This window comes from Gasterosteus aculeatus, chromosome 16 (genome assembly GCF_964276395.1).
Source record: "Gasterosteus aculeatus chromosome 16, fGasAcu3.hap1.1, whole genome shotgun sequence".
NCBI lineage: Eukaryota > Metazoa > Chordata > Actinopteri > Perciformes > Gasterosteidae > Gasterosteus > Gasterosteus aculeatus.
Window position 1 is genome coordinate 15,925,526 of NC_135704.1, and position 23,512 is coordinate 15,949,037.

Genomic DNA, 23,512 nt, shown 5'->3' on the forward strand with positions numbered 1-23,512 from the left:
TAGGCCTAAACGTGTTCTCATGGATTGGTAAGAGGGACAAAAAAAAAAAAAAAAAAAGAAAATCCTGGCTCATCGGGAACCTGATTAACAGACTTCTCCGTGCAAACGAGACACTAATCTTGGACGTGGCGACATTACACTGATTTATAGGTGGCAAAGAATCTGCAGGGGAAGGAATTCAGAGAAACCCTGATTGCTTACACGACTCGGCCCTATTGATTTAGATCATTTTCTTTGTGACGGATTAGAAATAATTTGTCGAGTTAAAAAAAAAAAAAAGTCCAGTTCTGCTGAGCTGGCACATTCAAACGGACCAAAGATTAAAAGGGAACTTGTTCAGCCTGATGGCTCCGGCTTGTGCTGCAGTAGTTGAGATATTAGTCTCATCAGAGCTGCCACCAGGTGGACATTTGAATTGGAGAGGCAATAAAAAAAGAAACCATTGCAAAGAAATCAAACGGCCCTGTGCTGCCACCCGGTGGTGGACGGACCAACACGCGGAGGACGTTCAGTCTGCATAAAACGTCCAACACGAAACTGCAATGACGTCATCAGTTACAATGAATGAAGAACACTTGACTTCTACTGTAGCAAAGCTTTACTGAGTCATGATCAGGATTTCCAGAAAAAAATAGAAGTATATATAAAATTGCATTTGAACGCATCTGTATTTCCAGTCAGCCTGATCAGTGACACGTTTCCTACTTTTTGTAATTACAGACCTCCACAAAGCAGGAATCTTCTCAGGGTGTAGTAACAATACTGCCAACAATATTTCCCCCTCAAAAAAGAAAATATATAAATCTACTTCATATCTACAGCCAGCGGATGCCATTATACTGACAATACATTAAAACTAAGCTACAACACTGACAAATATTTGAACAGCGAGCAGTGGCATAAATAAGAGAGTCGCTCCCTTTGTTCAGAGAAAACTGAAAAGAGGCTCTAGACTTAGTGGTTAGAATGTAGAGTATTGAGGTTTAAAACGGGATACATTTCATTATTAACTTTCCATTAAAAGAGCAGTAGAATGAGGCCTCAATTGAACCCATATGGAATCAGATTGTTGTGACGTTTCAAAAGTTTTCCCTCCAGCTCCAAAGCGGATCAGCAAGAGAATCTGACGCGTGATAAAAGCGCGTTCAGCATTCTCACATGAGGCCGTTTGAATACATTCATTTCCATAAGGCAGGACAGAAGCTACAGCGCGTTCATCCCAGCAGCATCTTCTGCCGCGGGATGAGATTTTCGGGCTTAAATGGATTCGCACTTCAAAAGCGATGAGCAGCCTCTTGCGTGTACGTCCTCGATTTTAAAAATGGTTGTAAAGTAAAAAGCTTGGCATTGATGTCAAGTATAACGTATAGGACGACGTTACACAAAACGTTCAAACTTCCGTCTCACATTTCTTACTCACGACGAGTTTACGAAGTAACACAACGGGTCCAGAAAGAGTTACAACGGACTTTCATTCGCCGCGTTCAACCCCTCATCCTCATCCTGCTGCTACGGAAACGCGTGATTCAAGTACTGCGATGAGCCAATTACAACGTCTGGGGAAAGGAAATAAAAAGGATAAAAAACAAACAACAACATAAAAGTGGTCAGCTACGTCGAGTTCAAGCTCCAGTGTAGAGAAACATGTCCAGTGGTTTTCATATCGAGCGGCGCCGACTGGATCTTGAGTACAGCGCCGTGCTTCAGGTCGACTGGTCCTTCGTCCAGTGTACTTGATCCCGTTCTGAGGGATCTCTGCGGGTTCAGAGCAGCAGGGATCCAGTGGCGTGAACGAACAGTAATAAAATAAAGGGAGGAATTAAAACAACGATGGGAGAAAAGCAGCATTCCCTTTTGCTTCGTTTCCCTTCAGTGTCGAGAGACAAAAAGACACTTTTCATCTACGGAGAGACGCTGCTGCCTGGAGGGATTAAGCAAATTGCCCGGTCACTGTCGGTGAACTAAGAGGAGACTCACCAGTTAGGTCTTGATGTCAACACTGAAGCTACACGTTTGTTCTTACTGTTGAACAAAAACTAGACTACGAGTCGCGTTGTCTCCAATAGAAACCGCCATCACATTCCTAGAATTCTCCTGTGTGCCAAGTTCAGTTTGTCCGACCGGAGCGTCGGTGTGGGTGCAACTGTGTTTGTGTTGTTCCTCACAACCCTCAGCAGGCGAGTGGATGTGTCGGGGAAGGGGGGATGGGGGGCAGTCGGGCAGCGTGGTGACGGCCGCTCCTCGTCTCCCCATCAGAGCTCAGTGGTCAGGAGACCTCTGGGTTTGGCTCCGTCCTCCGAGGCTGCAGGGCTGCAGGACAGACGGCACAATGAGGCGGAGTCGCCAACTGCTTTAAGAAGAACCATCGCATCACCAACGTCACAACAACATGGCATAGAAACATAACGTTGCATTGATACAATTTGGAGCTTTAGCGCAGAACGTTTACAGCACGCGGACTCGTCCAGGATGAGGAAGTGTGTCAAAGCCTCAAAGTGGCCTCATGAGTTCTATAAACAGCGATACCAAGCGAGAGCGGCACGTGACTCACAACACACGGAACTCTTTTTTGGGGGGGAATTTCCGCTGAAACAGAGACTTTTTCCTGGCTGGTCAGCATCCTACAGAGCTCGCTTCAAAAACAAGCTTACGGGCACCGTTTGGTCAAATCTCAAGAGCTTTACCTGGCAGAGACGGTGTTAGGTGTGTGAGCGAGGTGGGGGAGGACTGGGGTGACAGCAGCTCCCCCATCTGCAGGGAGGAGAGGGTTGACCTTAGCAGGGGGGTCAAGGTCGAGTAGGCCGTTAGTAAAGGCGGCAGGAGGCTGCATTAGAAGGGGACGAGGGAGAAGGAAGGAGGTTATTCTCTACACAGCTTCTACATCCGCCAAAGTGAACAGCGACTATGCAAGAACATACGGAACGATTGGCCGGTTGAACATGAGACAACAGATCGAGGACTCACAGCAGCAGAAGGAACGATCCAGCGAGGCGTGATGGGAGGTTTGGGCTGCTGCGCTGGTGGCAACTGGGAGACGGAATGATAACACTGGATTCAGCAAACTCATCTACGGCAATTTACCACCATTCATCACGGACGTGGAGTGACTCCAAACGCTTTACGCCCTCTACTTCCTCTCGCCTCTCAGCACAGAGATAAAAGGGGAGGTGGTTGAAATCTTCAATTAAATATGAAACGCTGGCCAACTTTGTAAAAAAAAAAAAAAGTTTTTTTAAAAAAGGTCTATAATGCATTGAAACTACATGAAACCAAGACAAGGGTTGCCTTAGGTTAAAGGTCACCGGTTCACGCCCTGCAGTGAACTGCTCTCTGACTTACCACGGGAGCCGCGTCCGTGAAGTCTATCAGGTTGTCAGACAGCGGGAGGATGTTGTGAAGGTCCACTTCCTCCGCTTTAACCTGCAGAACGAACACAACAGATAAACAGAAACCGTTAATTAATCAAAGAGGAGCCAATAAAGCGGCATAAAGGACAACTTTATTAAAGTGGCATTAGACGGGGGTTCCTGCTTTAACTTATTATGCAGTAAACGTTGGAAGAAAGACGAGAAGTCGTCGGTCACTTTAAATTAAATTACGGTTACAAAGTGGCCACGAGTTCCTGGTAGCGTGGAGTAAGGTCGTTGTGAGGAGTTACCTTCGGTGCCGTGCCGTCGCTGGCAGACTCACAGGGCGTCGTGGCAGCAGATGGCTGGAGATCGTCGGCGAGCCTCTCGGCGCTGATGAGCAGAAAAAGAGCAAGAACGAGCAAATTAAATTCCTCTGTGTGTCACGTTGCTCCTGCTTGAAATGAAAGTGGTCTGAAGCATAATTCACATTTATTGCTCACATGGTTTCAGGAAAATCTTTTTATTTATCACTGTCAAAGGTAAACTGCACATTTTGCACTGAAGTCCGAACCAAAGAAGTTGTACGCTGGCTTCAAACAGATCAAGATTAACGAGTTGAATGATCATAAGTGTTCCAGCGTGGACGCAGTGATTAATCGGTGGATTGTCGTCGATGAGCAGAGGAGCACACAGCCTTTGTGAATCTTCTGTGTGTCTGTTTAGTGTCGTCCTACTATCGACACTGATTGAGCAGAGACGCCTGGCGTATCCAGGCAGGACTCGCGTCATGTGACTCAACACGCCCAGCGAGAGAGACACACACTTTCTTAAACATGCCAACAGATGTCAGCAAAGACCACAAAGAACGACCACCGCCTTTGTCTTCGGTGGAGGTCGTGTGTTTAATTTGTTGTTTGTCATTGTATTTAAATACGTCCCCTCAGTATGTTAGGTTTAAAACATTGAAGGAAAAGCTGATTTACAGCAGTTTTTTTTTGTTGCACTGTTTTCTATCCTTTATTCATTCCTTCTTCACATCCAGCCTTTTCTTTCATCCTAAATGCATCGTTTGACCAAAGGTTAGATAAATGAGAGGCAAAAAAAACCACATGTGTGTCTTTTTTAGAAGGATTTTGCTGAGCTTTTCTTACAGTTTAACTGTCTGTCAGCTACAGTACGGATGATGAATTCATAGAGTCAGAATTAACCAGTTGGTCAAATCAGTTTGTAATAAAAATGAAAAAAGGAGACCGACCTGGCGCCGGCTGAGCAGACCAGTGAGGCCGACTTGAGCAGGTCCCAGGAGTCTTGGATTTCAGGGCGACTGCTGATGGACAGAGACGAGTTGCTGCCCAATCGCCCGGTACGAACTTTCAACCTGAAAACAGCACGAGCTCAGCCTCTGATCTCTACTCAATGCGCAATTACTGCTTCATATGTTAATACAAAAATATATATATCAAACCAACAATAAAAATCCATCATGAATCTATAATTCAATGAGGTAAAAAAAGGAAGGACATTTAAAGGGATTGTTTTAGAAAGGCGTGCTGGATAGAAAGTGGAATAAACAAATCGTACGTGGCTCATTTCCCCTCCACCCATCATCTCCATCATGAGCCGCTTATTGTCTCAGAGACAAAGCAGGGATTTGCTGCACAATCTGCAGAGCCGCGCTCGTAACAAGGAGCTGAGGGTGATGTAATGTTTTCTGAGATACGCTAATAATTCTCATGAATAGTCGAGCAGCTCAAGCTGCAGGCCGAGCGCTGATTGGCTGAGACGACGTGTCGACAGTTGGCATGACTCAGGAAGACTGAGGAGGAGGGAAAGGGCCCACATTTCAGGACAATAGAGCAAAAGTGACAATGGCTTTTCTCCCGTCCACGTTTTCTCTACACTGTATTGAGGCGTTTAAAGAGGACAGACAAAACGTTTTCCTCAGAAACACCAGGAAGCAGAGTTTAACAAATAACACGACTATAAAAAAATGAAATATTGTGTGTGTGCTCATACCTCGCTGAGGCCTCCTGCAAGTTACAGTTTTTATCTCCAACGATTACAACGTGTTCCTCCAAAGATCCCTACACAGCGGAGCGGGGAGAGAAAGGTTAATCGATGGACTGGATGGTGAGCGACTAACAGCCATCACGGGTGTTCAGCACATCGCTGGCACGATGGATTTAATTCTGCTGCCACACAGAAGCCCCTCGTGGCCGAATGCCACGGCTGCAGGTGTGATGAGTGGCGCGCGGACCCGTTCCCCACCTTCAGGGCAGCGGCCTCGACTTGTGCTTTCAGGATGTTACTCTTCAGGTCCTCCGGGGTGCAGAGCGGAGGGACGACCGGACTGCTGCCGGCGCTGCTCAGCCCACACTTCTCTGTGAGCTTCACCACGTCCTCCTGTTGGGACACGCACCAAACATAAAGACACCAAACAACACCGCTACGCGATCCCTGCGGTATTTGATTCATGCTCGCATGTTACTGGTCCGTAATCCAGTATCTTTTTTTTTAGGCCCTTAAAACGGACGAACGCTCACCTGATTGTTCATGGCCATGTTGACGTTGACGTTTTTTGGAGTGGCGAGAAGCGGGCTGCTCTCCAACTCCAGCTGCTTCAGCCGAGCGGCTGCTTCTGGAGAGACACGGCGTTACAGTTGAACACACCAATGGAACCGCGTCCATCACACGTTATCACTTGAGTGCGTTAGTTTGGCCTAAGATCACACTTCTCGTTTCTGAATACAAGTTGCCATTGGGGTTTTTTTTTGCCCACTCCGTGGGGTTGCAGGCTGTCTGTGGCCTCACCGGCGAGGCAGAGAGGGTCTTCCCCGGTGGCGCTGGGGGGTCCGTAGGCGTAGCTCGGTCCAGCCTCCTCTGCAGCGGTCTCAACGGGGACGACAGGAGCCCTGAGGACGTCGTCAATGCACGTCTCCATCAGGTCAGCGACCGCGGGCAGGCTGAAGACAGACAACAAGAGGAGGATGTAAAACAAGGGAAGCATCGGAGGATGTAATGCAAGGGTTAAATTAGACAGGTGTTGGACTTACCTGCAACATCCATAAAACATGAATGAACTCGGCAAAGACGTCAAAACCGGCCCATGGACATTTTTGAAAGAAGTTTGAACAAAAATATAACTGTAAATGGGAGGCCAGTGTGTTTGGAAAAATACCCGCAAAAGCAAAAGTCCAATGGTTTCTTCTATCAAAGATAAGAGGGAGGCTCTTAAAATACATAACATTGGAGAAAACGTCCTCAAGAGTAAACGGGCACGATTCAGTTGGAAATAAGGCAGCAGAGCAGGAAATAAGCATGAGGGGAAAAGATGTGCTCTACTATTCAGGGGTTGGAAGAGCAGAACATTTGATACTTGGATTGTGGTGGAAGCCAAGTAATTACCTCATATTGCTGTAGCCTGAAGACACAGCGAAACACGAGAAGTATCCACTACTTATTATTACTTACTAGCTCTCACACACACACACACGCACACACACCACTGTAAACACTCCCACATGTGAAGTAACCCGTGAAGGAGACGGAAGACGCCTCCAACCCTGATGTGGGCAATAAACATTGTGTAGTTAAAATGAAATGCATGCAAAGACTTCACTGGGTGATGACACACGTTTTACAACATCCCGAAAGGCTTTAAGCATTAAAGTTACAGCCAGTTACTAGTCATGGTGAATCCTAAGTAGCTATATAGTGTATAGATTTCCTTTGTTAAGGTGCTTCATAGGGAAACATTTGCCTCCCCACTAGCTTGCAGGGAGGATTTTAATATCATCTTAATGATGCAAAAAGATACAAAACTACATCGTCTTCTCAATCAAGAGGGATCCGGTCTTTATTCTCTGAAATGATTTGAGACGCAGATCAGAATAGTTTACATCCTTTGGTCGAAGCTATGTTGTAAACATTTAACTAAGCAATAATATTAGAAAATCATCTTCATTGGTTGAACTGTGCAAGAAAACGTAGTCGCGGTGCAGCTTTCTTCCATCCTTCTACACGCGGCTCTGCGGACGCCACCTCGGGGTTACACTTCACGATAGCCCCTCCCACCGTGCCCACACTGCTGCTAAATGATAAATACACATTCGATTCAGTGTCACTTCAGAACATTTCAATGGGATCGGCCTGCTGAATGTTGAGACAAATGTTGGATGAGAAGGTCATTTTCAGATTTAAGTGAGTCAGAGAAATCTTTTGACCCGCTTATCCAACTACCTTTTAAAACAAAAGCAGAACAAAAAGTGTCCAACAGGTTAAATACAAAATAGTGAAAATCACAATTTCATTCAATTAAATTATATTTAAAAGAAAGAAAAAACACTAAACTGATTTTAAGCAGAAGAGGACTTCGTTAAACCTCCAGGCAGGAACTATGTGACTTCTCGTTTCCCGACTGAGTTGAGAGTGGAGTTGAATTCCTCGCAGTGATACCATCTTTCCCCCCTCCGACCCCCACCCACCCCACCAGCCAGTTTCACCATGAGGTCAGAAGTGAAGGACAGTTCCCCTAGTGAAGGGAGCGAGACCGAAAGAAAGAAAAATGTAGGAGGTAAAAAAAAAAAAAAAAGGTGCCAGAACTGTCCATTGAGCGACGCTGGAGGAGCGTCGGCATCGAGTGAGACGCCCCGAGGCGTCAGCCTGTGACGGAATGTGTGATACTTTGTTGCAAAGGCCCGTTTGCACCAAATGTGTCCTTCCATGTGGTGCGGCCACGAGTACCAGAAGTTATTTTTCCTGGCCGAGTCACTGCAGAGACGTTCCCATTTATCAGTGTGCGGTCACAGGGAGGGGAGGGGGGACGAGGGGGGTGGGAGGGTGTTGCTGTCGGATCCCCGGGTCTGGACGGCATGAGCATGAGGGGTGGAGGAGAGGAGACCTGAGGAGAACAGGGTGGAGGAAGATGACACGGGGGATGTAAAGTGACGGGACGGGAGCAGGACTGGCGGGAGAGGAAGGGAAGCGTTAAGCGAAAGCAAAGGCCGGGAGGAGATTGTATGCAAGTTTGACACGTTGAAGCGAAACTGGGCGACAGGATCAGAAGAGAACGGAGCTGATGACATGAGTCAGAAAGAGAAGACCAACATGCAGGCTAACCTCGGAGCCGGTCCTTGCCTCTATGACCATTTTCTACAATGTCATTTTAAATCATGCTGCTCCGGATAAAAAAAATTGATCCGACTAGATTTACAGCATATGAAAAACTACAATGCATTGAGCCCAAAGGCATTCATCTCCAAGTTATCACATACATTAGACGAGGAGAGGCGTACAGAGAGGGCAGCAGATCTAAACACAACACCACATGGCATCTTAAACCATAGGGGGGAGCATACAGTTCTTAACATTAACAACATTATTGTTTAACACTTCGTCTCACAACGGTCTTGTGTGGTTCTACACTTTAGTTCAGAAAAAGATTTGAACAATTTTGTCCTTTAAAATGCTGCTCCTCTTACGGACTTTCTTCATGCAAATGATCTGACATTTACAAGTTTCACGTTTTACTTGGATTGCATCATTAAGAGGAATCCTATCACAACATCTATGAGCATTAAGCTAATTAGTACTCCTTCTCTTTGATGCTTTGCAAAGCGAGAGGATGACGCAGGGACGGATGGAGGAGATTGACGGCTCAAGCGCTTCATGCAAAGTCAAAAGAGCTCAGCACTACAAAGCAAAGGGAAAAAGGAGTGGGATCAGTCTGAAGTAGAGGTGGTAGAGTCTCTTTCAAAGTATCCTCCTCCGGTCCACTGAGTCAGTTGTAAACTGTTACCGTGGGCTGAGTGCATAAACACGAACTCTGTGCAACATTCTGTGCTGACAGACATACACGAGAATTTGCAGGGCTTATGTGTTGGTAGAGTAGTTTGTGAAAGCTGGACGGCAGAGGTCTACTGCAGAGGAATCTGGGCCTGTACCTGGCAGGCCTTCGCTAAGCTAAACAGTTGTTTTGTTGGTACGTTTAAAGCTTGTTTAAAAGCCTTGAAATTGGGAAGCGAAACATCCGGAGCCTTTGCCTTCCCCGCTAAAGCAAAAGCGTTTGTCGACAGGGAGGGAAGAAGGTATTTAGGGCTTTTGGGATGTACTGCCGAGCGACAGTTTGAAAGAGGAGTGATGACGCAGGTCATCGCTCTGTGTGCACCTTTCCAAGGTCATGTCTGTGCATCCTGTTTTTCAGGGATATAAATTAAGAAAAAAAGGGCCCACGCTTTAATGCCAGGCTCCTCCTTCTACAACTGGATCAGGCCGGGTGGAATATCTTAATGAGCTTTGTACCAGAGAAGCCAGAGTAGTGTGATCAACAAGTAAGAGTAATTATATTACAATGGGAGAAGTCACATCTGGGCGGGTTACGTTTTTTTGAAGTTTAAACAGCGGTTCACTAGATGCACAGCAGGACATCAAAGGGCTGAAAGCAAAGACATCTACACACTGAAATGCACCCAAGTCTTCAACAGAACACACGCAAAGCTGAAATCATGTCACATCACAGATTCACGACGCCCAAAAAGCAAATCCCAGCACCGCACCCCAAATCAGACCGTTTCCTGCACCCATTGGGTCGGCTTTTCATGCTGATCAAATAGCAAAATCACAGGAGGCCGTACAAGAAAACCCTTCTCCAACGGCAAAATCAGAAAGCCCGCCACTGCACAGCGATTGATTGGTTGAAGACAGAGCGATGGCGATGTTCAGTGGATGATCGTACCTACCTGGCCGGCCTCCACACACGACCAATTGGTCCTCAGTACATTTTAATACTGGAACACACAGGGGAACAGTGCAGGTTTATAACAGAGGGTGCAGCATACTTATTTGAATGGGTGGATAAACCATGTTGAGTCACAGATTCAACCGGTCATGAAAAACCAGCTGTGGTCCAGATCAGTGCGCACTGTAGTAAGCTGCCACTGGCCTGGCAAACTAATTGGCATTTAACATCCAGTTTCTCAAAAAATCACTAAAATGCTTCACTTAAAAACCGCCGGCAGCCATTTAAGAATTAACTCTGAACTCTGGTACCAACCTCCTCTTTTCTCCTCCAGGACTCCTGGGTAGAGCTTCAATTTCCATCGGTGCACAGGAAGAAGCCGCCACCGGGGCGACCACGGGCGCCGAGGACCAGGCACTTCTACCGGGAGGAGCCTGCAGCCGGACAGAACCAGGCGCAATGAGTGGAGAAACGCAGGATTGGAAGGTAGCGAGAATGTGATTAAAAGGAAATAAAAACCACACAGCTGCAATCTCTCCACCAGTAAACATTATTGTCCTCGTCAATAAAGCGTTGTAATATTCTTAGAGGTTTTATTTGAGTAAATGAACTAGTTACAGTCCCTAATCCTTGAAGTGGGATCCTCACTTGAAGCTCCGGGTCTCATTTACTATCGTCTGTTGAGACTACTTGACTGTGTTTGGGTTTCCCGTGACATGTCGGAGGGGTTCTAGTACATCATTCTGACATTTCTGCTCCTCACCTTGATGCCTCTGCTGGAGCTGAAGCCGTTGCCCGAGGACAGAAGCCTGAGCAGAGAAGAAATGACCAAATGAAAACAAACACCTTTAACTGAGCTGGTTGTCTTCGTCCAACACTTGAGAACACTAAATAAATGCACTAAATACTTTTCACCGTGCACTTTGCTAACTGGTGGAAAATAAAATCAAGAACGTCAGGTTGCAACTTCTCAACTTTTCAGGATCCTGTTTACAAATCCCGAACTTTAAGTAATGCTTCAAAGTAAAGCAGAGGTTCAAATGTTGCTAAAAGCCTTAAAAAGCCCCCGAGCGGTCACCGTCTAGGACCTGAGGCGTGATAAAAAGTTACAGGAACATTAATGGTCACAATGCTGCGAGTCAACTGGTCCCATGACAGATTAAAACCAGCACTGACATCATGCATTTAGCACACACAGAACAAAAGGCTACTTCTGCACCGAGATTACTAGTCAGGGCTTACGGTGGCATTCGGAGAATTAAGCAACGCTACTTGATGACTGTACAGGAGACAAGAAATAAGGAATTTGTTGACATTGTTTGATCAGTGTACTCACTCCTGGGGATGAAACGCTCCTGTGAAAACATAACAGACCGTTAGTGCAAAGTTCCTTTACTAAATGCATTGCTCATGTGTCTAAACCAAGTGGATGTGCCTTTCTGTGTATGTGATATTGATGGTTATGTATTTAGACATATGCTGAGCAGAGATTCGTCCTCACCTCTGTTCTGCATGGTTCTCCTGGAGTACCGGCGACTGGGCCTCCTCTCAAAGGAGGCGGAGCGTCTGGCCTTGTTGGCCTTGGTTGTCTGATACTCTGTCTTTCCACTGGCCACAAACACACAAAAGATACATTCTTAGACAGGAAAGGACGTCTTTCCTAATGATTCTTGGATTAAAAAGTCCCAAAGAAAGCAAAGGTCACAGCGGTGGCCCCTGCTGACCTCTGGACTCATCCAAGCGATAACCTTCCATTAACAACAAACCCCGTATCCTCTGTGTAAAAGCAACAACGCTTATCAGACGAGGTCACGTTTAAACACACACAGAAGGGAACACGCAGGCTCTGGCGGCATGTTGACATTGAGTGCCTGTCATGTGCCACTAAAATATCTGCATATACTCTCATCTAGAGACAAAGACACTGTGCACCAAACTAGGACCATCTGCTGTGTGTGGTCACAGACCAGACAGATCGCACAAACACAAACACAGTTCCAACACTTATCTTTAAGCATGTGTCATTCAGACAGAGGACACTTCGCAGAGGAATCATTGAGACACTATTTTTTCAAATGTATTTGATAGAAGTGAAGTTTGACACAATTTACTAGAACTGATCCAGTTATATCAGTGGGATAAATTACTAAATTAAGATATAATGTAGATTTAGAGAAAAACTTGATTTTTAGAGACACTGCAGATTGGAAATTCTGCTGGAAATAAAACCAGTGAATAAATCTGTAGTTATTGTTGCCATGCCAGGTAAAAAAAAGGAGTGTTATTTAAAAGCATAATGAAGAAGGTGCATGTGTGTGTTACCTGTATCTGAAGCGTGATCCCATGCGTATGAATCCGGAGCTTGCAGAGTTCTTTTGGACCGGCCCTCTCAGCCTGAAGAAAGCGTGGTGCTCTACGGCACACTTCCAGAGGTGCTTACAGGCCTTGGGGTGGTCCATCCTGAACACAAAGGTGTGCTCCTGTTCTTTGCCCTGAGGGGAGGATTGGTGCCATGTTGTTAGATTGGGAACTCTTTATTGTCCTTTCATGCAGCATGAGGTTCATTTAGTAAAACACGGCGTGTGCTTTAGGGCGGGGTTACCAGGTGTTTGAAATGTAACCAACAAAAGGCTATTCCCAGTAGCTCCAATAACAGTGACCCATACAGACAGAAGGGAGAAGCTATTCAGGCACAATATGTGCAACAATTTAAAATGCAATTAACCTGAAGGTCTCGACAGAGCTGAGAATTACAGTGCACGCAGTAAATGCCTGTAGAGAAAAGACTAGTATGCAGCATATAACTGTTTAGGACAGAGATGTGTGTGTGTGTGTGTGTGTGTGTGTGTAGGAGTTAGAGAATGGCGCATACCAGAAATACCAGAGGGGGCAGGCTTCTTTATTAACCTCGCTCACAGACCTCCAGGATGGACATAAACAGCCTCTCTCATACACACTAGCCTCTGGGTAGCACAATGCTAAGCCTGGTTTCATTTCTTTCATTTTCACTTGGAACCAGCCTCATTCGGGGCTCAGGCACTGCTTCCAACTAAAGCTTTAGGAGCAGTATGTACCGTTTGAACATTGTTTTAAAGATAATTGTATGGTTTGTAAATAACTTTGTCTTTTATGTCCCCATGTGCAACAGGAGCAGAGTGTGGCTAGTACAGTACATTCTATGTAGTCATTGATAAAGCAGTTATCGTGAGGATGACCATGGGAGACTCAACGCATGTGGTTCATTTTTCTGTGTAAGCTCACGTTCACCTGGTCATCGTCCTCCACCACCACAAGAGTCAGTCTGCTCTTCTTAAAATCCAGACAAGTGATCTTGGGCCTACAACAATTTCCACACAGACAGACAGACAGAGAAAAATGCTGAAAAGTTGTTTTGATAAAGTATTAAAGTAAAGATTTCAGGAAATAGCGACGTGACCAAACATACCAGAAGAAGAGCCCTATCTTGGTTTCTCCTTCAAACACCAGAACTCCGGTGGGTGTCAAACCCAGACTGTACTCATTACCGTCTCTTGCCTGCATGGCAGAGAACGGAAAAAGGGATGTGTAGAAGAGCAAAAGGGTAAACAGGTCACGGCAGTAGGGGAAAGTGCGTGTCGGTTACCTTGACCATGTGCATGTCCACACCATACATTTCCAGCCACTTGGCTTTATTCAGGTAGTTAATTTCAGCTTGGGCTGGCATCTGACCTCTGAAAGAAAGGAGGGACAGGGAGGTGAAACAAAAACAGGAAGACATTTCTGTATGCTCAAAAACATCCCCGGCAGCTGCAGGGGCGAGACAGACGGCCTGCATAACGTCAACACACTGAAGTACATCCCTTTAGAATGATCATCATCATCATCATCATCATCATCAGATATCTGCCTTCTGTGGCCATTGTCTAAATGAATCCTCTTTATTGAAATTCGCTTGAACTCGCTGTTCACACGGGCAGTTTCTTACCTGCACTCCTTCCACTTGTTGTAGATCTCCAGCTCCACGTCCTCTGTCTGGTTGGGGGTGAAACGAAACTCTGACACCAGGTCCAGATTGTGTTCTAATGGGTCGCAATCCCCGAGCTCAGCTGAAAACACACCGGCATGCACGCTTAGTTCACACCGAGAGCCACATGTTTTCACAAGGCAGATTCCGTTGAGGCTGCTGTGCAGATGTATCGCATGCCGACTGGTAGTCAATGAACTGAAGATTTAACATTCCTGAGATACGCGTACAGTGGAGCAGGGAAGTAGGACAGAGACTGAGAAGCCTGGGTTCGGATTGCATTCGGGTAGATAGGAGCAATCGGGGCCTCTCTGTTGAGCTAGTCCAGATGTGGGGACAACCTCAGGGTATCGGGAGGAGAAAAAAGCTGTCCGGGGACTAAAACGTCATTTTGAATATAGGAAAATGAGGAGGACGCTCAACCGAAGGAAAGAGGAGACAGAAAGAAAGCTGGATTAGGGGGCCTCCGGAGAGGAGGGAGCACTAATGAGCTGGCATTTACCCCACAGTGACCGAGTGTGTGTGTGCGCTCAAGAGTCTGTGCACGCAATCCCATTCAACGAACTTCTCTAATGAGCCACACTTTGTCCCTACGGAGCAGCACTCTAAACGCTGCATTTATAACAAATACTAAAAACGTATGGGCTTTTTTCTATGGCTCGTTTGGTAGAAGATCATTCGCTTTCTGCTCCATATTAAATGTAAGTGGACTTCTGACTGACAATACTTATTGAATTAAGAGGTGAGGTACTATAATATAAATGTCCCTTTAGTTTTCTAGCCAAAGAGTCAAGTTAACAAAGATGAAATAAGTTTGCACTTGGGTCCAGGATCATTTTAAACTTTAAACAGGGAGAGAAGCTCATAGTGAGTTTAGAGCATGTCGGCTGTGTCAAGGTTGAAACAGATCTTTATGGACAGAATTAAAAGATCTCTCCGCTCTCCAAAAGGGTGCACTGCAAAACACTAAATAACAGCAGCTATTTCAGAGGCAATCCCAATTAAGAAGGCCGAGGTGGAGAGAATCCTGGATCGCCGCTGTGCTTACCCTGTAGCGAGAAGGCAGCCAGCTCCACCGCCGTGTCAAACGGACATTCTAGCCTGAAAGTGCAAACACGTGAGAGTCAGCGACATCGATGAAGCTTAAAAAAACTTCACACAGGCCAAAACATTCCCATATGATCCTCACTGAGGCCTACACCACGTGTTACCATCATCATTCAGCCAAAATGTTTCCCTTCAAACACTATTACAATAGCGTATTCACAGGCCACTTGATGATCAGAGTTAATAGATATATTTCTATACAAACCACGCATGTGCTGCCAGAATATGGAACGGATTGTTTAATATTGTGAAACAATCAAATCTTTCTCTGTCACACCAAGTGACAAGTGTTATTTCATCAAGTTGGAGTAAGAGTTAAAACCCAGGAAAGGACTTACTTGCCACTGAGGATGTCTTGCTTTAACTGTAACACAAAGAGGTATCTGAAAGAAAACAAACAAAACAATGCAGTTCGATATGGTGATGAAACTTAAATCAATATGGCAATTTTATTAAAAATGTTACAGAAACATCAAACCAAAAATTAGTAAAGAAAGCGAGGAAATGAATTCCGATGTCTGTGACTTGACTCACCTGGTGAGCTCCTCGTGCAGGTTGTTTGGTTCTGAGGAGTAAAACTTCACCCTCAGGTGGAGGCAGTACGGTGGGCCGACTGAAAAAAGAAGGATCAAACTGACAGTTGAGTAAATATTATGGACTTGTGATAGCAGAAATACCAGGCTGACATTTTGTTTTAATAAACTGTCTTAAACACCAGATGCAGCACATTTATTTACAGTGTTTTATTAAAAACATATTTAAGAACATTAATGTCTAATGCAATAGGATGTTAAAAAAGGTATAGAAAGTAAGCATGTGTGTTGAGGTGTACTTACTTTTCACTTGTTTTTTGATACTTTTTGTAACATCAAGCCAGTGCTGAAACAACAAAGGTGATTAAAAAAAAAGTTTTTAAAAAAATACAGCAGCTTCAACGACGTAGAGATGAAAAAACAATGCACATGCCAATTAAATCTCACAAGTAGAATAAACTATTAAACTTCTTTATTGAATTTACAAACATGAAATATTTATATCTGGAAATGCAACACAAACACACAACATGTGTGCTTTTGTCTTTGTGAGGATACTCAATGACATAATGCTTTACCAAAACCTGGATCCTATCCCAAGAAAAAACGCCTAACCAACATCCTACCCTAAAACGAGTCCAAACGGTCCTCACAAAGACAGCTGTGTGAGTACACACACACTCTAAAGTCAGTGTTCTGTGCAATAATTCTTTAATTCTTCTTGGAAGTTCAGGCTCTGTGAGGCATGAAAAATGTCAAAGAGAGGCGGCAGTGGTGGTGTTTGTGTGCCTGCACGTAAGGAGAGATAACAGAGGGACTCGCAGCACTCGCTAGTCTCCTCTCCCCCACATTCCTCATCACAGACACCCCCCCACCTCCCCCACCCTTTTGATTCTCTACCTCCACCCCCTCAGCTACGTCCTCACACCGGCTTCACAGTGCATCAGCGTGAAGGAACTGGCAGACCAGCGACTTGAAACAGTTTGTCTCAGTCAGACCCGGCCTGACTCGGAGCGCTGACAAGAGACCCAGAACCAATCCCGTTAGCCCATTCACAACGGGGCGGGGGGGGGGGGGGGGGGGTGCCCTGCCCAGCGCCTCTCTTCAAACGGGTGAATGGTGATTTAGACTGAAATCGTGAGTTTGACTTTGAACGTCAGCTGAGGAGCTGAGGCCCGAAACGATAAAAACGTGAAACAGTTCTAATCACACTTGTATCCAAATGTTCAGTTCAGTAAATAAACTAAAATAATCTTGACACCTGCTTCTACAAAACAAACAAACAGTGGGGTCATTGTGTAATCTCTATTCTTACCGGCACTTGTGCAGAGTCCATGAAGCGCAGCCCGAAGTAGTCTTTCTCCACGATGTCCAGGTGGTACATGATCTGGTCAAACAGCTCCTCACCTTTTGCTTTTTTCTGATCAGGGACAGTGACACACACACACACACACACACACACACACACACACACACACAAAGTGAGATATCATCCCGAGCAGGATTACAAGTTCTAAACTAGTGGGAATGAAAACAAAGTGAGTGAATATTTAAACCCGTGAAGGTGGTCATTTGCTGTTCGTACGTCACAAAGCACCATAAAAGGAGCAATGAGTCTCAGGAAGATTAATACATCGAGAACCTCGGGTTAATTTAGGAAACTGCAACACAGCTGTGACTCTCACGAACAATGTTGTTGGCTTAATGTATGTCAGCGTCTCACCAATGCATTTAATACATGTTTCCCTCCATCACATCCTGGAGCAGTTTGAACTTCTCTGTTGTCCTTTTTCCAAGCAGTTATTTATTTATGTGCAAAAAAAAAAGAAAAAAAAAAAAAAAAAAAAAAAAAGACTACAATTCCATGTAATTGTTTGCATGTCGTTTGTGTTTTGGATTTGTCTCTAGAAGTTTACAACTCCAAAAGACCTGAGAAAAAAACCCATCTGAAAATATTGTTTTGAAGCACATCACATTCTCAGAGTTGTGTTGATTTAAAAAGAGAGATATGAACATTAAAGAAAATGTTAACAGGTGTGGCCCTTTCAGACGAGGCCGTACCAGTTACTGCCTGCGTTCTGTCTGGGATATCTCTCCCTCACATGCGCACACACGCACCTTCCAAACCCCACCATGAGGCACAGGGTTACCGTGGTAACCGGGACTGAAGCGCCCCAGACGCAGAGGGAATTTGGGTGGCTGGACAGATCATGTGATCATTTGGCTCAGGACGTCAAAGATCAGGCTCTCGCGTTAAAATAAATACATTCCTCATTCAGATCTTCTCTCGCGCTCAAAACGAATCTGGAATTGAATTTTGCGTGTGGAAACATCTAAAGCCTGTTGGCGCCACAGCATCTGAAATGTACCTTTTCTTTGTGTGAACATCAAACCTCACACAGCTACTCAAGGCATTCATGACACCAGCATGTCAGCAGTCAGGAGGCGTAAGCAAGGCTTCCTTGTGCACTTGTTTAATGGGTTATTGCAAACTAGTACATCAACTTAACACTATGACTCTTTCAGAGGAGACGTCACTTTGTCAACAATACCAAAGTGATTATATGGTCGTTTTCCCAAAAATACACGGTTTCCTAAACGAGTGAGATCACGCCACTCAGCTTAAATGTCGGTTCCAGCAGCAACGCACAGTCGGTTTAATAAACTATGTGCTAAATTGTACACACAGAAATCGGGAACAAATTCACACGGTCCATAAAGAAGAAACGATGCATGAGGTAAGGAGAGGGTCCACATTCTACCTCCCACCCAGAGAGATCTCCTGGGCAGCTCGGGGGAGACTGGTGAGGGGGGGGCTGGCTACATGCTAGCTGGCATACCGCACCCCTACAGTACCCAGAGAGAGAGAGAGAGAGTACAAAGGGCTCATTGTGTGCGCTGCACCAAAGACCTTGTTTTACTGCCTGCAGCATTGTTCTCTGTTTGCAGTCTTTCCGCCGGCCTGTGAGCATCCAGCTCGGTGTCTCAGTTACATTGAGGTATTTAGATGATGCTTCCATCCACTACAATTCAAAAGTCTGTTCAACCACCCGGCGTAGCAACACACAAGGGCACTTTGAGGAAGGAAGACTGTGCTTCGGATACTTTATGTATGGGAATAAAAACTGCTTAACCTATAACTTCTTCTATATCCCTGGGAAATGGTTTACCCATTACGCTGCAAGAGATAAGGTTTAACATACCCGGGTTAAACAAAGGATAAGGTATCCAAACATGACTGCTCACTCACCCGAGCAAGAGTCGTTCAACCACACAAAGACCAACACATGATGGTTGTGTTTTCAACCTGCAGTACCTCCAAGACAACACAGTCACATCCATGTGGTCGGAACACAGAGCAGAAGAAATTAAATGACATCAACAGAAGACTCGCTTTGCGTCATAGTAAATAAATCTTGCATGTGCCAGACTTTTGCGTTGATGCGTAACGTAGATGATTACTGCACAACAATGACAAGAAGAGAAAAGGAAGATGGAGAAGGGGGGGGGGGCAGATAAATAGAAAAGACAAGGAAGTAAATACATTTCAAACAGGGAGGAATGTGAATCATAAGGCTGTGTGGAATTATGTTTGGAGAAGGAGGCCACAGAACAAAGGTCTCCCTACGGATACGTCAGTCTGAATCCAAACTACACCAAAAAATATGGTCTTCGTAACGGACAACATGCTAAAGCTGCGAAAGACTCCCAGTAACGTGCTGAGTTTAACATTTTCTCTCAGTCACTAAATGAAGGTATGGCTGAAACTGATTGTGTGAAGCCACAACTTTTTTGATGCAAATGGCCTCGGATTCCTTTTCTACTGTCAAAAGATGCGTCTGTACGGTTCCTCCTGGAACGGTCAACAGCGTCTCCAGAGACCAGAGAAGGAACGATAGGCCAGAATAGGACAACAACAACAATCCACTCAAAAGCGCCAATGCGCCCGAGGGTGGAACACGCATTATGTTGATACAGTTCTCTTAATTAATCACATTTTACTTGGAGTTCTGCTCCAGGGGAAGAAAAAAAAGGGGGGGGGGGGGTTTCATCTGTTATTTTCTGTACCGCTTCTTACAGCAATGGCAGATTCTCTCTCAAAACACTGAACTTTTTAATGGCGAGGCACTGCGATGTGGACACGTGCACGTAGTGGAAAAAAGTGAAAAAACACTGACGGCTTTAGATTCCGTTTTTAGGCGAAGAAATAACTAAATGGGGACTGTCACCTAAAACATAAGTGGATTTAATGGAAAAGGAATCTCACAGTATAAAACTTCCTTCAGGCACACCCAGCGGACAACGACTGAGTTTTGAAAAGCACACTTTCCAGCATAAAGTTAATGAACTGCATCAAAGAAATAGGAAACATGAAAACTCCTACAGGTGAACGAGCTCGGCACAAGTTCCAGAGGGAGACTACATGAGTAACTGCTCTACTGACAGGAAGGATTACGTGTTTATGATTTGGCAGCTCAGACCGACAAATCAAAAATGTGCGACTTCTCTTGTGAGACACGCTGAATAAAATATGTTCACGCATTCTCGCCCAATAAGCTGGAAGCAAATTCAAGGATCCTGGTTGATCGCAGTTTCATTTACCACCTCAACGTATCCCTGCTTGGTCTCGCACATTAACTAACAACCTATATAGACAATAATCGCTTGCCAAATGAGGAGAAATAAAGAAATAAGAAGTGTAAAACCAAGGACACAAAGTAATAATAATAATGAAGATATTGCAAATGGCTAAATTTCAAGACTGATAGGAATAGTTAGATACTAGTGGCCTCTCGGAAATGCTGCAGATTCAACAGCAGCAACACTAAAGATCTAGGGATGAAGATAAAATATCTGTATATTCATGCCTTCCGTTCTTAAATCAGATTACAATTACATTTCACTTTCTACCGCAAAAATACGTTGTTTGTTTAAGAAACATTTAACGCAACATGAGAATGCAGCGAAAATAGAAGACGTGGGGAGAGTGAAGTTCTGCTTTGTGTCCACTTGGTGAGGAGCCCTGCACGTCATGTGATGCAGTCATGTGATCAAACAGATAAAGGATAATAGAATTACAGGTGATCAGCAAGAGTAACACGCTATACCACACATTACATTACACACACACCTCTTGTCAGTTGCCTCTCCAGCGTTCTCATAAATATATAAATGTTATGACACACTGCTGCTCACTCAAATCTAATTATTAAGAAATAATTATTTCCAAAAATGATGCCTGGAGATCAACGATCATCTGGTCGGTGATCGCGGTTAAAATCCACGCTGGGGCATAATGTACACGCACGTACGAGCAACCCTCCTCACCGGCAGGTCGACGCTGACGTCCGTCCCGTCCAGTAAGGACACGCGGCAGGTGATGACAGACTTTGCATCCCCGGCAGCGGGGATGTGCGTCGTGGCTCGCTGGGCCTCCCGTAACCGACTTTTCTCTGCATGTTTCCGGATGGACCGTCTGCCCAGCGTCCTGCGCAGGAAACTGAGCATTATGGGAGAGTGGGGGGGGGGGAGAGGGAAGAGGGTTACACTGCCACACCTGTAAGAGAGAAGAAGAGAGAGAAGGTATGAATACATGCAGAATGTTCCGTTTGTGTTTACTATGACCACAGAAAAGGTTAAGCTGTTTTGTATGTGGTAGACTTTTGCGTTGCCAGCTGACAAACTACAACCTAACGGTGCAGCCATTAGTTTGTATCATCATACAACGTCAGATAAAAATGATTTAATACGTTGGGACCAGGCGAGGCATCATCATCCGTATTTGGCCTTATTGTTAAGTTAGCGTTAGCTAGGTAGTTAGCCTGCCTACGACTTGTGCACGTAAAATCAGTTACTCGTTTACTAGCCAGGTTAGTTTCTACATATTTGATAACGTAACGATAAAATCAGCTGGAAAGGGAGAATTTGTATTAAAATATGTATCCTGTTCACGTGAATACGTTTGAGCTCCACTAACCAAAAGTATCCCACAGTTACCATTACCTTGGTAACCGGTTCGATATCACGTCACGTTAGCTTAACGGTTAGCTAATAGTTTCATGGCGATACTTTGACCATTCAAGTAAAAACTAAACTAAAACCAGTCAGGAAGGAGGGGGGGGGGGGGGGGCGCTTTATTACATAAATTAAAATGTTATTTTTGCTTTTATATTACGGGTTTTCTATTAAAATAATAAAAGGAAACCAAGTTAGTACCAAGAACATTCATTTAGGATCTGGTTAGCTAACCAGCAGACTTTGAAGATGAGCAAAACCAAGGTTAGCTCCCAATTTTTGGGTTCGGGTCAGGAGGAGAAACCGCTAGAATCGGCAGTATAAAATCTGGGACAAAGACTTCAACATAATTGCGCTGAAATAATATCAACATTAACAATCCAAACGGACACACGAATTAACGACGACCCATTGCATCACAGTTGCAGTCAGTTGAGGCCTGAGGGGACGTTGAGGCTGTAAGCGAAAGAGCAACAGGTGTGCGCTTGTTTCTACAGCCCGAGTTAACCGTCGACAACTAACCCAAACAAAGCACTCGAGGCTCCGGACCGTTCGAGCGTGTCCCGGTACCGCAAAACAAACGTCGTCCTTCGCTCAGAAAGCCGTAACCGACGGTGCACTTGCTCCGCGGCCACTTGTGGATCCCCTTGGAGGTCTGAGACAACCACGGTACTTACAAAAATAATTAATTCACGGCGAGAGGACGTCCGCTTGCATGGTAGACGACTAAACCGCAGCCCCGTTTGTAACTTGTTCCTCTTCTTCTTTTTTTCTCCCCACCGCGTTTACCTCTGCGGGATGGTTTTCTCCCTGGTCCCGACAAAAAGTAGGAGGCAAAGCTTTCTTCAGGATGTGACGTCACTATAAATCCCTAACAAAAACGTAACGTTAATTTGCATTTTTAAAGGGACAAGCGGTTCTATTTGCTGGCATTGTAAATTAAATATTATGATTGTGGGTTTCCCTCACTTAAAAAAACACACACACAATTAAAGTGTTGCCCCCGCAGGTTTATATGTAATACCAGGGCACAATAAATGGGCGTATTTTTCGATTTGGACATAAAATAGCGTTATAAATTGTCTAGTATATAAATAACCACACGCTTATGGAATGGCTGGCATCCTGTTTGAAGATATCCGCCTCACATTTATGAATTTGAGCCACAGCGCGTCGCCACCGTTAAACAGCAGCACCCCCTCGTGGTTCGTTTGGGAATAACTGTTTAGAAAACGCGCCCAGCTCGTGGTCCCGTTTGGGTTCGGAGGTCATCGTAAAGAGACATTGTTTCTACAAACAAACAAGTACTTTCATGTTTTAAGGGTCTTTTTGACGGCATTGGATAGGTGCCAGTAAACCGAACAGTCACCTGTTCTCTTCAATCGGTATATGAATTAAAAGATTGTAAGACTGGATTAACCAGTGTCTCATTTTGTGGCAACCGCTCAGTTACTTTTTCCTTCTATATGGACCTTTGTGTTAAATAAATCTGAAGTAAATGTGTGTGAAGGAATGCAATAAAATGTCATGATTGTTATTTGATTTTTTTTTTTTACTGTTATCTTTAATAATGTTTTGAGGTTTAAAATAAGCCCCGTACCGCTCTTTCAAGATGACGCGGTTTATTTAGCAGATCGTCTTTACAGACAACCTTCCTCACAACTCAGAATCGTCTTTCCAATTTTTTCTTTAAAGCGCTTTGGCTTCCTTAAGTGTCCCCTTCATTTCCATCTACTCGCTGCTCATTGCCTAACCTCACTTCCAGTGT

General features: G+C 44.9%; 1 protein-coding gene across 2 annotated transcripts; it reads right to left on the reverse strand.

Moving 5' to 3' along the window:
- Positions 1–575: 575 nt before the first annotated feature.
- On the reverse strand, positions 576–22,847 carry epb41l5 (erythrocyte membrane protein band 4.1 like 5). 2 transcript variants are annotated; one of them, XM_078091242.1, is made up of 27 exons: positions 22,732–22,847; positions 22,422–22,615; positions 21,058–21,286; positions 17,045–17,149; positions 16,033–16,075; positions 15,731–15,809; positions 15,535–15,579; positions 15,138–15,190; positions 14,051–14,171; positions 13,709–13,796; positions 13,532–13,620; positions 13,348–13,423; positions 12,409–12,578; positions 11,588–11,694; positions 11,423–11,441; positions 10,850–10,895; positions 10,402–10,520; positions 6,162–6,313; positions 5,894–5,988; positions 5,619–5,753; positions 5,367–5,434; positions 4,606–4,728; positions 3,659–3,740; positions 3,340–3,420; positions 2,965–3,027; positions 2,685–2,824; positions 576–2,310 (listed from the first exon to the last, which is right to left on the reverse strand). In XM_078091242.1, exons 3-27 carry the CDS (start codon positions 21,235–21,237, stop codon positions 2,253–2,255), a joined length of 2,337 nt encoding a protein of 778 aa, XP_077947368.1. In that variant the 5' UTR covers positions 21,238–21,286; positions 22,422–22,615; positions 22,732–22,847; the 3' UTR covers positions 576–2,252. The 2 variants fall into 2 exon arrangements, with proteins under 2 accessions (XP_077947368.1, XP_040058508.2); XM_040202574.2 differs by lacking the exons at positions 22,422–22,615; positions 22,732–22,847 and having other exon boundaries at positions 581–2,310; positions 13,354–13,423; positions 21,058–21,296.
- Between the last annotated feature and the right edge of the window lie 665 nt (positions 22,848–23,512).

Excerpts from the sequence above, each read along its gene's own strand:
- epb41l5 (XM_078091242.1), bottom strand. The coding sequence starts at position 21,237 with ATGCTCAGTTTCCTGCGCAGGACGCTGGGCAGACGGTCCATCCGGAAA. Across the intron at positions 15,191-15,534 it reads CAAGACATCCTCAGTGGCAA|GCTAGAATGTCCGTTTGACA; the intron begins GTAAGTCCTTTC and ends TTGCACTTTCAG. Across the intron at positions 13,424-13,531 it reads AAGATAGGGCTCTTCTTCTG|GCCCAAGATCACTTGTCTGG; the intron begins GTATGTTTGGTC and ends AAATTGTTGTAG.